Source organism: Equus quagga, chromosome 4 (assembly GCF_021613505.1).
Source record: "Equus quagga isolate Etosha38 chromosome 4, UCLA_HA_Equagga_1.0, whole genome shotgun sequence".
NCBI classification, from domain to species: Eukaryota; Metazoa; Chordata; class Mammalia; order Perissodactyla; family Equidae; genus Equus; species Equus quagga.
Genome location: NC_060270.1, coordinates 2,480,221 through 2,497,407, shown reverse-complemented (window position 1 = coordinate 2,497,407; position 17,187 = coordinate 2,480,221). Strand labels below are relative to the sequence as shown.

Genomic DNA, 17,187 nt, shown 5'->3' with positions numbered 1-17,187 from the left:
TCAAAAAGAGTTCTGCATATTTATTAACTATGGTATTTTCTTATTTTTATTATATCAAGTCTTTGGAATTATATAGAAAACTGATTTCAAATATAAAAATACTGTGTGCATAGAATGCTCATCATGCTATTCAATGCAATTACTGAATATTAGAATGCTCATCATGTGATATACTCATCTTGCAGATGAACTCTCTGAGGTCCAGAAAGATTAAATAACTTTCACGAATTTACACAGCTGGATAGTAGCAGTTCAGGGACTAGAACTCAGAGTTGATCAGATTCTGACCAGCTGTTTCCTGTCTCTATACATGACTAAACTACTGGACATTTCAAGAGAAAAAAAGAAGGATATTATGAGGTATAAATTCATGGGTATACAGACAGTAAATAGCAGACTATACTATGTACACAGGTCATGAAATTTCAGGCCCTAGAGATCCATAAAACCAAATGGAAAATAATCTCTCCTGTATATTTTCATGGCATTCTTGCTTAGGTTTACACAATTGAACATTATGCCTTCTGTAGGTCTATTCCAGGACGATGGGTCTATGAATAGAATGCTTGATGTTGATGTCCTCAGTGAGCACTTTACCACTAAGGGTCAAAATTATCATGGTATTAAAGCTTTAAAAGTTTCACTTCTAGTATAGTTGAAAATCACATTTGCACGCACGTGTGTGTGTGTGTGGGTATGCATGGACTAATGTATGTATACATAACCACACACTTAATTTGCTAATTTATTTAGTAAATATTTAATGCACAGATTTTATGTGAAAGGTCCTCTGTTAGGCCTTGGGGATATAAAACGTTTGTTGACAATCCAATAGAAAAAATTGACATGTAATTGAAATGCAGAGCATGGTAAGTACTGTGACAGGGTAAATATAAGGAGCCATAAAAGTATAATCAGGGCCAGATCATGAAGGACTTTACAAGTCACTTAAGAGAAATGATCAACTGTAATCCCACACACACAAAGTGCCCACATTAGACAATTTTGCCATTCATTTTCTTATGACTATACGTGTACAGCAATGGCTGACATGATTGGGTGATGATGTATATAGTGCTTCCAATCCTGTGACACTCACAATATTGCTAGCGTTGTTTTCTTCAATAAATTTAACATTCTGTCTTATAGAGATAATACATTTCACTTATTTATTCTTGTTCATTTAGGATATTTATACATTTTCTTATTATACATAATGCTTGTTAGTCCACATATATAGTTTGTCTACATGTCTTATCTTTCCTAGATACTAATATTTAGTAGTGGATTTAAAGAGGATAATAATTTTAAGGTGCTAGAAACCACTGCCATATAATTTTGTAGTTACTCCTGTAGTGGTATGACAGTTTTGACAAATCACACCCTAGGCACACATAAGCATTATCATTTACCAAAGAAAACTTCACAAAATACAAAGAACAATACCAATTTAATTATAAGAAAATTACCTATCACTGTCTTAATTTTCATTTCTTTGATTTTTAGCAAGAGTGGAGTCTTTTATTAATGCATATTAGGCAATTACATTTCTTCTGAGAATTGACAGCTCTTGTCCTTTGCCCATTTTTACCACAGTCTATTTATCACAGATATTTTACCCAGCTCATCATTTATTTTCATTTTTTTTATAACGACTTTGATGTATAAAATTTACCAGTCTTTTGCTTTGTAATTAATTTTTTGTGTTGTTCTCCATTCACTACTTACTCATACACTTACCTGTATTTACTTTTTCAAAGATTTTATGTTTAACATTTATCTGTTTAATCATTTAGAACTTGTTTGAGGGTATTTTCTTAGTTAAGCATTAACTTTAAATATTTAAATAATATATTTCCCTCAACACATTTTACTCAGTGATATATACTTTCTCCATTGATTTCAGATGTATTCTTTATCCTATATTAAATCTTTTTGTAGATTAAGAATTTTTTTCAAGGCTCTCTCTTTTGTTCCTTTGATCAGAAACTGTTTTTTTCATCTCCTTAGAAAAACAAATTAATTCCTGAAATGTGAGCTAATTACTCACTATTGAATTTTGATTAAATTGATTGATTGATCATTGACTTTTTGATTAAATATACTCTTCATGTTTTAAGAGGATATTCTTGGGCAAAAATCCATTAAAAATGCCATATCCAAATGGAGCAGGGATATATTTTGCATTTATTGAACACCTTCATTGTCCTAGCAATAGATGACATTTTCAATATACAAACACAATACACGGAATTTTTGGAAAATATAATGGAAACCTGCTGTATACTTTCTAAGACAACTTTTATAATTAAAATTAAGCAAAATTTCAGTGAAGAAATGGAATCATGAAAAAAATGATTAGTTCTTGAAAAGTAAGAATTTGAAAATAAAGAAAAGGCTTTTTATGCAAAATCCAGTACAGCAATACCACCTGTTTGCCATGTTTATGTGTTAAGTTTAGACAGCGAAGAATTGAGTTTTTGCTTGGTTGTTTTAAATCCCAAATATATTAACTCTTCGTAGCTATCTAAAGAATAGGCAACAGTGATTTTAGCATCTTTTGATTCTAAAATTATAGTTTCCCTACAAAATTAAGTCCATTTAGCTAAATTTATGTCAAAGAAAGGGTAACTCTTCCATCTTCTGTTTATGGTGCTGCTGACGACTGAAAAGCACACTGGGTTTAAAAGTCACATGAAGGCAGGTATATGACTTCATTCCCTCCTCTGAGACTGAGAGCCACCACAGGGGGAAAAATTATGAAAGTAGAAAATGAAATTAAAATTAATAAGAGAAATGAAAAAAGTGGGAACATTGTAGAAAACTGTCTAGAGAAACATATTCAGTTCTAGATCATAGTGCAAGAACGATGATTTCTGTCTTGAAAAATCATTAAAACTTTATCTGATTCTTCATGAGTGAAGAAGATGGACCAAGGATGTATCATAATAAAAGACCAGTCAGAAAGCTAATGCAATTTGGTGACTTTTTGCATTTCATCTATTATTATGGATACTTTTTATTGAGAAAATTGAGATAAAAATTACATATTATATTAACAATTTATTTCTAAAATTTTATTTCTAACAAATAAGTTATTTTTTCATAAGTTAGCTACATCTAATATTTATTTTTCAAATTATAAAATTATATGGCATGGCATTTATAAGAAACTATTCTTATAGTTTTATTAGATCAATAATTTAAGGCACTATTGTTTAAAGAGATTTGAATATAAACCTCTAAGACTTTTTCCCATTATATTTTGATTAAATTTGACATGAACAAGTAATTGATCTATTTTAATTTATGCTATATTTAAAATGCTTATTATTTGAATATTCAAAATGTGTTACATATTTTTAGTATGAGTGCATTAGATTCAGCTTAGTGATATCAAAGAATCCTCAGGCACCCTGAAATATTTTAACATGGAATTTCATTTTGTGGATTCCACAAAAACGAATTTTTAAAAACTGGATAATTTTTACAGAACACTTTCCTGTTTTAAGGATCTGAGTTGCAAAAGTTAAGAGTCTCCGCTATAAGAGTGAATTTAAATGCACTGTTTGGTCATCATGAGTTAAGTGCACACTATTTAGAGTAGGTTTCTGTTTTTCCTTTGCTCAAATGTTCCTTGGAGACACCATGTGACCTGGTGACAACAGAAGCACACGGTGGAAGCATTCGGACTTTGAGGAGCCTTCTTGACTCTGGCTCTCATTCTCCTTTTGGAGAGGAGTCTCCTCCGGAGTGTAACACCGCCACGGCAGTCACTTCAGAGAACGACTGAGAGGCGCTCAGATTACCCTGACAATGCACCCAAGAGGCACCTCTTGAAGAATCCTCAGTCTAATACGTCACTCCTCCTGTGGCTCCTTTAAGTTTATAACCATTAATGCATAACACTTCTCCACAAGACCAGAAACACAGAACTGGAGAACAGGGGCAGAAGTTGGGCTGGCGATGACACACTAGCCAGCGTTAAATGAAGTAAGCAGGGATAACCTAACTGGAAAGTCCTGCTGAGGTTCTCCCTGTCCACATGGAGCGACGAAGCGGAGAGCAGACCTTTCAACTCCTGAGCACGATGTATCTTCATATTTCGTCTTAAATAGGCTAACAGGCAGAAGGAAGATTTTAGGCAAAATACGTGGAAGGCCACCCTAAAAGAGCTTGTTAAATGCTACAAGAGGAATGGAAATTTTTCTGAGAGATATTTGAAATGTGATTAAAAAACCCCATTTATTTGTAATATAAACATATTTACTTATATAACGTTACTTACGACATTTATATGTGCCTCCTGCCTGATGGCTTGGAGCTGAAGTTACATTCTCCTGAGACTCTTTAAGGCACGCGAAAATCATCACCTTACGATAAAATTATAAAACTAACATGAGGTGGCAGCAACTAGGTTAATAAAATTCAAATGTTGGAAAATAGTTTATTTTAGGAAATAATTTTGCATGTCAGTTATAGTTTAAATTTAAATATGTAATTAAGCAGCATTTCAAATAGAGTTTAATTTTTCTCTTATTACAAGTATCTCATGTTTTGTAAAATGGCTAAATAAAAACAGCAGTTGAACATTTTAAATATTCAAAACTGTTCTGCACATTAAACATTTATTCTCATAAAAATATAATGGGGAACCTATTCCCAATTTCTAGGAATCTGAATGTGCAATTCATATCAACAATTGACCAACACGTTTAATTTTATGAAAATTAATTTAAAAACTTTAAAAATATAAAATTATGAGATAGGACATAATTATCAAATAAACTTACCAAAACATAATCTAAACTCATAGATAGAAAACAGTCAATCATTCACTATTTATACGAAAAAGCGTTGAAAAAGGAAGTCAAAAAGAGAGGACATCAATTTACGTGAGCCTTACAAAGTAAAAGGGAATACATATGTTAGACAGTTAGTGATTCAGCAGAAGAGTAAAGTAAGTTTTTAAAATACTAAATGAAATGGAAAGAAAAGTACATTTATATCCACATATTATAGATATATTTATCTTCCTTAGAATATTATTTACTTGCTTTAATGAAAGTTTAATTAAGAAATATGTAAGCTGGGTACCAATTTAAAAGGAGGAATATAAATAATTCGATGAGTCATGTCAATTATATTCTGAGGAAAACTCCGAGGGTACACCTTGCAAGTGACCTAGCAGAACAATACAGAGCAGGGCACAGGGGTCCATAGCTATGAAATCCACCCTTAGGCCCATTCGAGTGTTAAAATAATTAGAATACCATTAGGCAAATTATGGAATTACTTTTCAATTTTTTTTTGTTTTTGTTTTTAATCTTTCTTTAGTGAAAGCTTTGCTCAGAATAACAGAATAAATGTGTGGCCAAAAAACTCGGCTCTCTTTCATAAAAACAGATAAGTGAAATGTCAACATTCACTGCCTGTCATTTCACTATTTCATCATTTATTACTTTATATATATTTTGTGGACTTGTGTATTAAGTCATATTTCAGGCACTCAGTTCTTGAAAATGTATATTGAATCAGATATCATATATTTCATTTAGTCTTTTTCACTCAGGCAAGCTCTCTCTTCCAAATCATAGAGAATGAAAGACTGACTGTTGACTGCTCCACAGTAGACACCACATCTCAAACACAAACACATGCATCTTTTTTCACTACACAGCACACAGCACAGTACTTGGCACAGCATAGTCACTGACTGTGTTTGTCTGCTGACTAACACATAGAGGTAAATGGGAAAAACAATGCATCACTACTTTGTAAAATGTTTCTAGGACCAGCCTCACGAGGGTGTGACTTAAGCAGTTGCACAGCTGCCGACACTGCTTAGGGTTTGATGCTCAGCTAATGCCATCCTGAAATTCCTAACAATTTTATCTTTAACTCATATTTTCTAAGTGATGTCTGATGGGACAATGGAGGATGTGTTGGAAACCTGAAGCCCCAGCTCTGGGCAAGGTCCAGCTTCTGATCAGGTGCCCACATCCAGGTCCTGCCTCTGGCCACCTCCCCTCATCCAGGTCCTGCCTCTGGCCACCTTCCCACAGCCAGGTCCTGCCTCTGGCCACCTCCCCACAGCCAGGTCCTGCCTCTGGCTACCTCTCCACATCAAGGTCCTGCCTCAGGCCACCTCCCCACAGCCAGGTCCTGCCTCTGGCCACGTGTCCCCATCTCCAGGGATGTGTTTTCCCAGGCACACTCCCCTACTGTCTGCCATGCAGTCTTCCAAACCCTGCCCCCCTCTTGATTGCTGCCACCCTCCACCTGGGTTAAGTGACTGTGTTGACCTCTGAGCAGGGAGGACCGCATTCTTGGGTTGTCCTCTGTCTCCAGTGGGGGTCTGGACATGTGCACAGGAAGGGTCTAGTTTGGGTCCGCTAGCCCTGGGAGAAGCCATGTCTTAGTCTGGGACAAATTTCTCTCCCACCCCACCCAGGTAGCTAACAGTTTCTGGGAGAAGGTTTAAAGACCTTGGGGTTCTCCTGTCCACTGTTGTGTTGGGAAGGCCCCAGGAACCTGGGGGTGTCTTCATTCTCCCTGCAAGTATCCCCCTGAAGAGGAGTGCTCTCTGGGACATCTCAAGGCTAGGGACACCCTCTCTTCCTCCTTCCAACCTTTCTGATTTTGGGTTGTATTTTTCTGTTCTGGTCTACTGGAGACACCTTGAGAACTGGGGATGTGGCGGGGGTGGGGGCAGGTGGGGACTACAGGAAAAGAATTGTGTGATTTTGATGATTGCCCTAGCAGTTAAATGCTCCTATATTTGCATTTAAAAGTGGTGTTGAGCAACATAAAGATGAATGGTAAAGTTTGTGCTAATAATTTGAAATTTTACTTTTTCTTACTTAGAAGGACATTAAATGACAATTAAAAAGCACCATGACAAGTTGAGAGAGAGAAATTGCAGAAGGAAAAAGCTTTATATTTTAGTACCTTTAAGGGCCCTTTCCCCCTGATTTTTGAACAAAAGGTCCTGAAGTTTCATTTTTCACTGGGCATCACAAATTATGTAGCTGGAACTGACTCTTTTAGAATCCAAACGAAAAAGAAAAGTGCTGAGGAATACATGGAAGAAAAGAAAGGATATTTAATCTAAAGATGCTATATGGAATTTCAGTCTGATTAAAAGGTCAGTAATTACTTTTCAATTTTTACAGTGAAGAGTATTTATTAAGTAGGAAGACATTTCACATTTTAAATAATGATCAGAATAATCTATCAACCTTGAAAATATTTTAGTTTAATTCTTATACATTCATGTTTTTACAGAGCTTATTAATATTCACTTTAAAATGAAAAAGGTTTTTAGAAAATATTAAGAAAATAAAACCCTAATGTTTAATAGTGACTGCATATGAATCAGTTATCCAAATCAATTTGTTCTGCAGATAGAAGTTAGTTAGTGAAACTAAATTAGCTTCCATTTTCAAAACAAAGAACTGCACTGAAAATGGGCAGACAATTTTCTGGACGTACGCCTAAACATAAAGTAGAGACTTACATCCTCTGATGGATACAGATTATGCAAACTATTCATAAGCATATCATAAGCACTTATCCTCACTGCTAACCAGGTTATTTTTACAGGATTTAAAATATTTTACTATACAACCTCTACCACTACTTTTCAATTTGTAGGGACAAATGCCATTAAAATTGTTAATGTAGTAGTAGGGGGCATCATAATAGCAATAAGATCTTATTATTTTAGACTAAAGAAAATACTTAGTCATCTTTCCTGCAAAATGTGCAAATCAGAATTCCTCAGAGACGATGACTCTAAAATCCACCTGCTTAAAATCAAGTTTAGGATTAAACACATTTCTCTAGCAATGTGTGATCACCAAGAAAAACCATGATTGCTATTGTTGAAAATTCTGTTAAATATAGCACCAGAAGATTTAGTGAGCATGAAATTTAGCATATGCTAAAGAATGTATATGCAACAATATTTTCTTATTACTTTCTAGACAAATTCCTACTTAAATTTAAGGCTTTGCCCTTTTTATTCCCACTGCTTGGAAGTCTCTATATTCACAGGGTTTTCTCTTCAGCTCATGATCTGCTCAAGTGTCATGTTATCAAGAAAGGTAGTTTTGTGCTCCCTCTGCAGGATGCCCCAACCCCATTACTTGCAAATCTCTTACTGGGCTCAGCTCTCCTTCGTGGGGCGCATCATCACTACACTGCTGATACTGAAAGATAAGATCCATAAAGACAGGGACAGTGATAACTGTTTTCTTGTTTGTTTTTCTCCTTTATTTGATACATCTCTGGCACACAGAACAGTTCTTGGCAGGTAGTAAACATTCAATAAATATTTTTGATTAATAATTGGATAGATTAATGAATAAAAGATCATCAAATCATCTCCAATTCCTGTTAATGCAGCCAAAAGAGATTTACTAAGTTACAGACAATGTAGGTTGAGGATATTTTTAGTCTAATAACACAACATATTTGCTCTCAAGAAGCTTACATATTCGTCAGGAAATCAAAATATTAAAAAATATGATTCTGATCCAGTGAGACAGAAGTGTGTACTATTGTGCATAACTGGGAGCAGTTCAATTTCTGCACTTGCTGAGTGAGAGCTAAGCCACTGACCAAACGCAGTGAATTAATTGCTAAGTGCTAAGGGCCTTTTCTGTATCATTCACTTACTCAAAGATGCATGCCACAAAAAGACATGAGACTTGGAAGTAATATGATGTATCTCAGTTGTAAAAATAAAGTTTACAATCATCTAGATGTCATTATAATTTAATATTTGGCTGGACCATAAAGTTATTTATTTTTTTATTTTTTTAAAGATTTTACTTTTTCCTTTTTCTCCCAAAGTCCCTTGGTACATAGTTGTGTATTTTTAGTTGTGGGTCCTTCTACTTGTGGCATGTGGGATGTTGCCTCAGCATGGCTTGATGAGCGGTGCCATGTCTGTGCCCAGTATCCAAACCGGCGAAACCCTGGGCCGCTGAAGCAGAGCGCGTGAACTTAACCACTCGGCCACGGGGCCGGCCCCTGGACCATAAAGTTATTTAGTTATGATTAACTAGACTGACATTTCAATTATTTTCCATAAATAAAATATTCAGTGCACTTTTCAGAAGAGAAACACATTTCTTGAGGAGGTAGGAAAATTTTATCCTTCAATATAAGGTCTGTAGCTTTTCAATACGCAATTTTCTTATGTTTAAGAGATATAAAGATATAAATAGTACAGCATCTCTCAGTTTAAGTTACGGTTATTGCCTTTTTTTTTAACTTACGCCATTGGCTTGTATTCAGTGTATTTTTAGTAAGCATTTAAAACTTTTATACTGATTTTTTTTTTACTTTGAATAGACTTGCACAGAATTTTAGCAAAAAGAATATTTGCTATCAAGAATTTTGAAAATACAGTCAGGACTGTGAGCAATATCCAGACATAAAACACACTAAAATATAGATGTAAAGGCAAAAGAATGTTCACAATGCCCCGAATTACCTACGCCGGCAATGCATGAAAGGTTGGCATCTGAAACAGACTGCATCTCCACAATGCAGTGAACTGGAAATCAAGTTTATAAATACATGGAGATTTCCTTTGATTTAAATCTATTTTCAGTGTCAGTTCAATTAATTATTGTTGCCTGAGCAAATATATGAAATCTGCAATCACAGTGTGAGCCTAAGGCGAGACCTATACAGAACAGTCACCCAATGGCAGAGACAGGCATGCTGAATGTATATCTTAAGAAGCCAACGAATTGGACAACCAGCTCCTGACAATATCGGCTTTAAAGACCCGTTAGCAGATATCAGAAGAATTGGTTTGTAATTTGGCACGTCTTTCACTTTGAACACGGTCCCTAAAGGCTTTTGCACATGTCAGGATACCTGCAAACACAATTTGTTTCAGGTCGACTATCCATGATTAACATTTTCCTCTACTGTCTGTGACCTGAATAATTACTTTTACTGAACTACACACTTAGTTTTTCTATCATGCACTGAGGATTAAAATCAAATGTGTTCTAGGTGTTGCCTTTCTAGTTTTGCTCTCCAAATGAGACACCTTTAAAGACTATTTAAATAAACTGTGAAAATAGAAGGCTGCAAATATAGCTCTTAGGGATTATAGAAGTCAGTTAATTAAGGTTTATTGCAAAGATTCCTAATTATGAGAGTCATAGTCTTAAACCTATAATCTTATTTATCCAACTAGAATCAGAATCATCAAGGAATGTTTCTCTTAACTACAGCTAAGTGGTTCTAAGTGATTTGGAAAAAAAAATTTTCTTTAACTTTTGTTTAATTGTAAACAGAGAGCAAACAATTAAGTCAGGGTTGTTTAATGTGGTTTCTTTAATATTTCTTGAATATGAGAAAAGACATATACATATAGTCGACTACATTAAAGAAAAAGCAATTCAATGCTAACTTCCTCTTTATCCTCATTTCCACACTTTTTGTACAGAGAGTAGTAAAAACACAATTAATATAATTGTCTATAGTTTCTGGTCTTTAATATTTTATTTCCTTACTCATTCAACTGTCACCCCATGTACAATATTATTATTCTGCTGATTTTCTTTTTTCCTTACTTGTGACCCTGATAACGCATCAGCATCTTCTGATAAATGGCTGACTCCCTAAGTTGTCTTGGTTGCTTTGCAGATATGCACTCATTTCTCCAAATTTTAGGTTAAACCTTTATTTCCTTCCTCAAATCCTGCTGTACCTCTGCAATATATCAGTCTCTTAGATGCTCTTGGTACGTTAGTCAGCAGCAGCTAATCCCTCAATTGCTTAACCTTTGCTTAGTTCCTTCTGCTCAGAATTCTTACCTTTCTCTAAGCCTCATTTTGCTTGGTCACGTTCTACTCATCTCTCAGAAAAGAGCTTAATTTAAATGCCAATTCCTGAGGAAGACCAGACCTCATCCTCCAGATCTGAGGAATATATGGGATTAGCACCCTGGGCTTCCTCTGGGTGGGACTTATCACAGTACTAATGACATATTTGTCAAATGCTTTATTATCTGCCTCCCCACCAGAGTATAAGGTTCATAAGGGCTCACTCACCACTGTGTAAATGTTGAATAAATTAAAGATTTATGAATAGCACATATCATTTTTCCATTTTAGTATAAAAACAATGATATGTAACCTACAGATAATGAGTCAAATAATCTACTGTGGTCCCCTCAGTCCAACAAAATTATAATGTGTTATCAGATAATCCTGTACAGTGCCTCTCAAGTTGCTTCAAAGAGAATTTCCAAAGATACCCAAGTGGAATGAAGGGAAATCTCTTCCTCTACTTGCAACAGTAAACTGTTATCTTCTGAAGGCTGCCACACAATGATGACAGCTGAAGTTTGGTTCTGGGACACTCTAGTTTGTATAAGATCCTTTTTTACCCAATACTATGATCTGACCCTTTCTGATATGAAGAGTAACTGATACATCCACATATTGAATTATTTCATAATGTTACCCTTGTCTGGAGTATTTGCATTTTCAAAGATGTGATTTTCTAACATGATAATTTCAGGCACAAGGAAGAGGACCTTCTTGGTGACTCTCAAAATTATGACGTGGAGACAGTGGCTCATAAAGTGTCAGGCTGCTCATAACATTTTATTATGTATATATGTGGCAATATTTTAGTTCAGTTTAGGCCTTTATGTACTTTTCAAATAAAATTTAAATATATTTTGATTTATCACTATTTATATCTAAAACAAAGTTGAATTAAAGTAACAATAATTGTTTTATAATATTCTTAAACAAAGATAAATTGGGGAAGATTGCTTAATAATATTACTATTTCAGGGGCTAGCCTGGTGGCACAACGTTTAAGTTCCCACGTTCGGCTTCTCTGCGGCCCAGGGTTCGCAGGTTTGGATCCCAGGTGCGGACATGGCACCGCTTGGCAAAAGCCATGCTGTGGTAGGCGTCCCACGTATAAAGTAGAGGAAGATGGGTATGGATGCTAGCTCAGGGCCAGTCTTCCTCAGCAAAAAGAGGAGGATTGGCAGTAGTTAGCTCAGGGCTAATCTTCCTCAAAAAAAAAATATTATTATTTCAGAAAGTATAATCTCAATATATGGACACTATATTTGATTTTGTGCTTAATATATCTTCTGACTTTATAGCAATACACTTTTCATGAATTCCTTCATTTTAAAAGTGAAAAACAATTCACAGTCTATCCTTCTGATAAGCAGAAAACTAAATTAAATGAACTCTATTCTAATCCTAGAATGAAAGGCTGCTGTATTATATGAAATTATGTAAACATATTTGCATATCTATTTTATTTAAAGTGATATACTGTCTTTATCACCAAACACCAAACAATTGTTTATACTCTATAGGTAAGAATGATTGTACTGGATTGTTTTGTTTGTTTTTTGTGAGGAAGTTTGCCCTGAGCTAAAATGTGTGTCCATATTGCTCTATTTTGTATATGGGATGCCATCACAGCATGGCTTGATGAGCGGTGCACAGATCCATGCCTGGGATCCGAACCAGTGAACCCCAGGCCTCCAAAGTGGAGCACACGAACTTAACGACTACACCAGGTTGGCCCTGGATTGTATTTTTTACATTTTTATTTATTTTCTTATTTATTTTAGGAAGATTAGTCCTGAGCTAACATCTGCCACCAATCCTCCTCTTTTTGCTGAGGAAGACTGGCCCTGAGCTAACATCTGTGCTCATCTTCCTCTACTTTATATGTGGGACACCTGCCAGAGCATGGCTTGACACATGGTGTGTAGGTCCCCACCCAGGATCAAAATGGTAAACCCAGGGCCGCCGAAGCAGAACGTAAGAACTTAACCTCTGTGCCACTGGGCCAGCCCCTGGATTGTAATTTTTGATCAGGTGGCAGCAAAAAAGCCTTAGAAATAATCTGCTAATGCAGAGAGGAGCAGAAGATCCTGAAGATATATTTGACATGATTTTGTTGACACTATGGGAAGGAAGAAAAAAAAAAGAGGAGACAGGAATTCCATTTTGAACAACTATAAAGCAAATTCTGTGATGTGGAGCTATCTGCTAAATGAAAGGGAAAGCTGCAAAGAAATATAAAGATGGTGATTGTACAGTACTATCTGGCTTTCCTTTATTTATTAGATGCATTTCTGAAGATTATCTGCAAAGTGAACTTATATGTAATATTTTGAATAAAATGGTCACATTCATTTCAACTACGTTTTCAGTAGAATATTAAACTTTCTTTCTGCACGTTTTACAGGTTCAGCAATTTTTTAAAACCTTTGTTTTGGAATAATTATTCCAAATTCCCAAAATTTTGAAAAATAATGTATAGTCAGGTCCCACACACCCTTTCCTGAGCCTCGTCCAGTGGTAACTACTTGCATAACTGTAGTACAGTATCAAAACCAGGAAACTAACATTGGTAAAATCCACAAGGCTCGTGTGTGTGTGTACCTCTATGCAATTTATCACATATGTAGCTTCGTGTAACTGCCACCACAATCAAGAGGGATAATTGTATTATCACCACAAGGCTCCCTCCTGCTCCCCCTTCATAGCCACATCCCTCTCTCCCTAATCCCTACTCTGGCCACCGCTAATCTATTCTCCATATCTATAATTAGGTTATTTTAAGAATGTTCTATAAGCGAATCATAGAGCATGCATCCTTTGGAGACTGAAATTTAAAGGCACTATGCTGACTGGAAAAGCCATTCAAGTTGTGTGTATCAACAGTTTGCTCCTTGTTATTGCTGAGTAGTATTCCAAGACTTTTGACACACTTATATTTTAAATGTCACCGTATACTGCCTTAATGTATGGTACAGGCTGAATTGCATCTCCTCAAAATTCATATGTTGAAGTCCTAACTCAGTACCTCAGAACGTGACTGTATTTGGAGACAGGGCCTTTAAAGAGGTGATTCAGTAGAATGAGGTCATGCAGGTGGGCTTTAACCCAATGCCATGGTACCGTTCCAAGAAGAGATTAAGACAGTCATGCACAGAAGAAAGACCATGTGAAGACAAAGCGCAAAAATGGCTATCTACAAGCCAAGGAGAGAGGCTTCAGAATGAGACCAACCCTGCTGACATCCTAATCTTGGACTTCCAGCCTCCAGAACTGTGAGAAAATAAACTTTTATTGTTTAAGCCACCCAGTCTGTGGTGTCTGTCATAGCAGACCTCGTAAACAAATGCAGTGTGTAAGAATAGTTTCATCTGTATAAATTTGTCTCACACTATGTGTTCACATACAACAATACTTCCTGCTATAAGACAATCACTTGTGTATCCACATAATTTATGAACGCTTCTCAAAGGGAGTTTTTAAAATCTCTGAAGCTTTTTCTGTATCATGCTCTACAATAAATTATGTTATCGGGGAATTAAAGAAAATATATACTTATAAAAATGATACGAGTATTCGTGCCTAACTACATTGCAGTAAAAATCTATAGTGTGATAAAGGGAACATTTAACTGAAAGCAAGTAGATATTTTAAGAAGACAGTTTAACTACTTTTTACAAACTGCACCTAAACAACAGAATTTGGGCACATTGCTGGATACTTTTTGCTGTTTTTTTTCAGAGTGGATCGTGGTTAAGCATGTTAGCTGCAAGGTTTTTACAACATAGAGAGGAATTATAATTAACATGAATTCTTACTATATGCTTTGAAATGGAAAAGGGATGGTAGCATAAGTGGGACAGCTCAATTTCAATTCATTTAGCAACATTTTATCTATGTCTGACATTTGCTGGCAAGTAATGTGGACTGGCTCATTAAGATACTGGTATAGGATTATACCAAAAACATAAGTGCATAGACATTAGAGAGAAGTATTGTATCTAATTAACCATACCACTAAGAAGTAATCCCAGAAGTATCTTTCTGCACCTGGGGAAACAATAAGAACAACCAGAAAGTCACCTCTGCAGTGTACAGAGTACACACCTGTACCTCTGCAGTGTATAGAGTACACACCTGTACCTCGGCAAGTGTACAGAGTACACACCTATACCTCGGCAAGTGTACAGAGTACACACCTGTACCTCGGCAAGTGTGGGTCCACCAGTGATATTACGCATCAAAAGGGAATCATGGGTCTGTGCTGAGAGAACAGCAGTGGAACTTACCGTCTTGATCCGTGGTCACTGTAATAGCTGTGAATGGCTTGGGAGAAAAACTCAACTCAGAAACTCCATTCATGGCTTCTATTTCAAAGGTGTAATTCACGTGAGACACAAAGTCAAGAACTATCACAGAATTGTTGATCAGGCCAGTATGTCTTGGGATGAAGCGGAGTCCTCCACCACAGTCCTCACACTGGCTGGTGTCTAAGCCACATTTCTTACAGATTACACTGTATGTGAGATCTTTTCTCCCTCCTGTGTCACTTGGTGGACTCCATTCCAAAATAAGGGCTGTTTCATTGATGTTAAAAATCACATTCCTAGGAGCTGAAGGTGGCCCTAGAGAAAAGCAATTAGAAAACAAATGTACATGTATAGGACAATGAATTTTGGTGTTAACTTGAAAACTTCATCAATAAACACTTGCTGGTCTTTTATATTAGTTCGAGGTCTTTCTTCTGATGAGATGTGATGGTTTTAATTACATGTTAATAATCATATCATAATTTTCAAAATTTGAAAAAAAATAGTAACATACTTATATAAAATGCATTGTATTCAGTCTTTCAGTCTTCATACTATGCTTGATGTGTAACTAAACCTCCCTTTCATTACCTTTGACAATCTCTAAGTATCTGTTTCTCACAGACTGAGAATAAATGACCACAAATTTAGGGCTGACAGACAGTTTGGAAGAAGAGGGAGAGAAAGGACATTGGAGGCAGCACAAAGGCTGTCACTCGGGCTTTGCCAATTTCGTGGGCTAAAAGAACTCTGCAGAAAGGAGAGAACTGGGTGTATATAAGAAACGGTAACTCAATTTATCTCGGTTAACTTCACCCCACACAAAGAAGTGTGTTCCTAAAAGCTAATAAAGAGACCCGCATAATCCTCTAAATTTGTCATCAAGACTGCATAAACCAAGCTGCTCATGGGTGAGAGAGAAGCATCTTCCCTCAGCCTTCTTTCCCACTATGTTCCCCTACGAATCACAATGCACAAAGCACTTAATATCCTTGAACTACTCCAGCCTTTTCTTAAAATTGTGTCAACAATCTTTTACACTTAGATCTGGGTCCTTGAGGCTCCATTTTCATGTCACTCACTGAACAGATGGTCTACGAGGTGCCAGGCACTGCCCTATGCGCCGTACGTGAAATGTCACAGAATCCTTTCTGTAAGAGACTATGCTTATGACAGACATGTTGAAAAATAATTCACTGCATAAATAACTAATGAAATAACATTCCTGCTTAGTTTTAAGAAATCTATAGCTATTCTTTACATTTCTGCTATCAAAAAGATTTGCTTAGAAGATAGGCAGGAATTCTCTGTGACATTTTCTTCATAGAAAGAAATTCAAGCTCTGATATAGACTCCTCTGGGATTTCAAGATATAATCATTCATTCATTAAATAAAGATTTTTTTTAGCAATTACTATGTGTGCTAGATACTCTGCTAGATTTTCAGCTTATAGCGTGAATGTGACAGACATTAGTCCTACTTTCCTGTTACTTACATTTTAGTTGCATGGCTAAACACACATACATATAAACAGAAGAACAGAATTCAAATGATAATAAGTGTGATTATGAAAATGAAAAGGAGAGGAGCTGAAATAAAAACTCTGAGAAGGACCAGTCTGAGAAACATTCTGAGGAAGCCTCATGGAGGTGCTGAAGAGGACGTGCAGAGAGGTAGGAAGAATATTAGGCAGGTGTGTAGTTATTTAGTCAAGAAAGATCTTAAAATAGTCATGGAACTGGCAGAAAGTCACTGTGGCTAGAATGCAAAAGGAGGAAGCAAGAAGTGAGTTTTAAGGAAAAGGAAGGGGCTAGATGATGCAAGAATTCTGGCTCATTGGAACCAGTCTCGATATGTTTCTACGTAGAGCAGGAAGTAACCCACATTTTACGTATGGAAGTGAAGTGTTTTAAAGAGCTTTCTGACTGCAGAGTGGAATGATCCGAACGAGTCCAGGGACTTAGCAGTGAGATCTGTCACATGGTGCTAGAGTAGCAAAGCACTTCGTCAACCATCT

At 36.1% G+C, this 17,187-nt stretch overlaps 1 protein-coding gene across 1 annotated transcript in view; it reads right to left on the bottom strand.

Annotated features, from left to right (window-relative positions):
• The window catches only part of EPHA6 (EPH receptor A6), a 721,750-nt gene that overhangs the window by 413,881 nt on the left and 290,682 nt on the right, over positions 1 to 17,187 (bottom strand). The window contains exon 4 of the mRNA XM_046658947.1: positions 15,149 to 15,484. Coding sequence (XP_046514903.1) covers positions 15,149 to 15,484 — 336 coding nt within the window. The remainder of the gene's footprint in view (positions 1 to 15,148; positions 15,485 to 17,187) is intronic.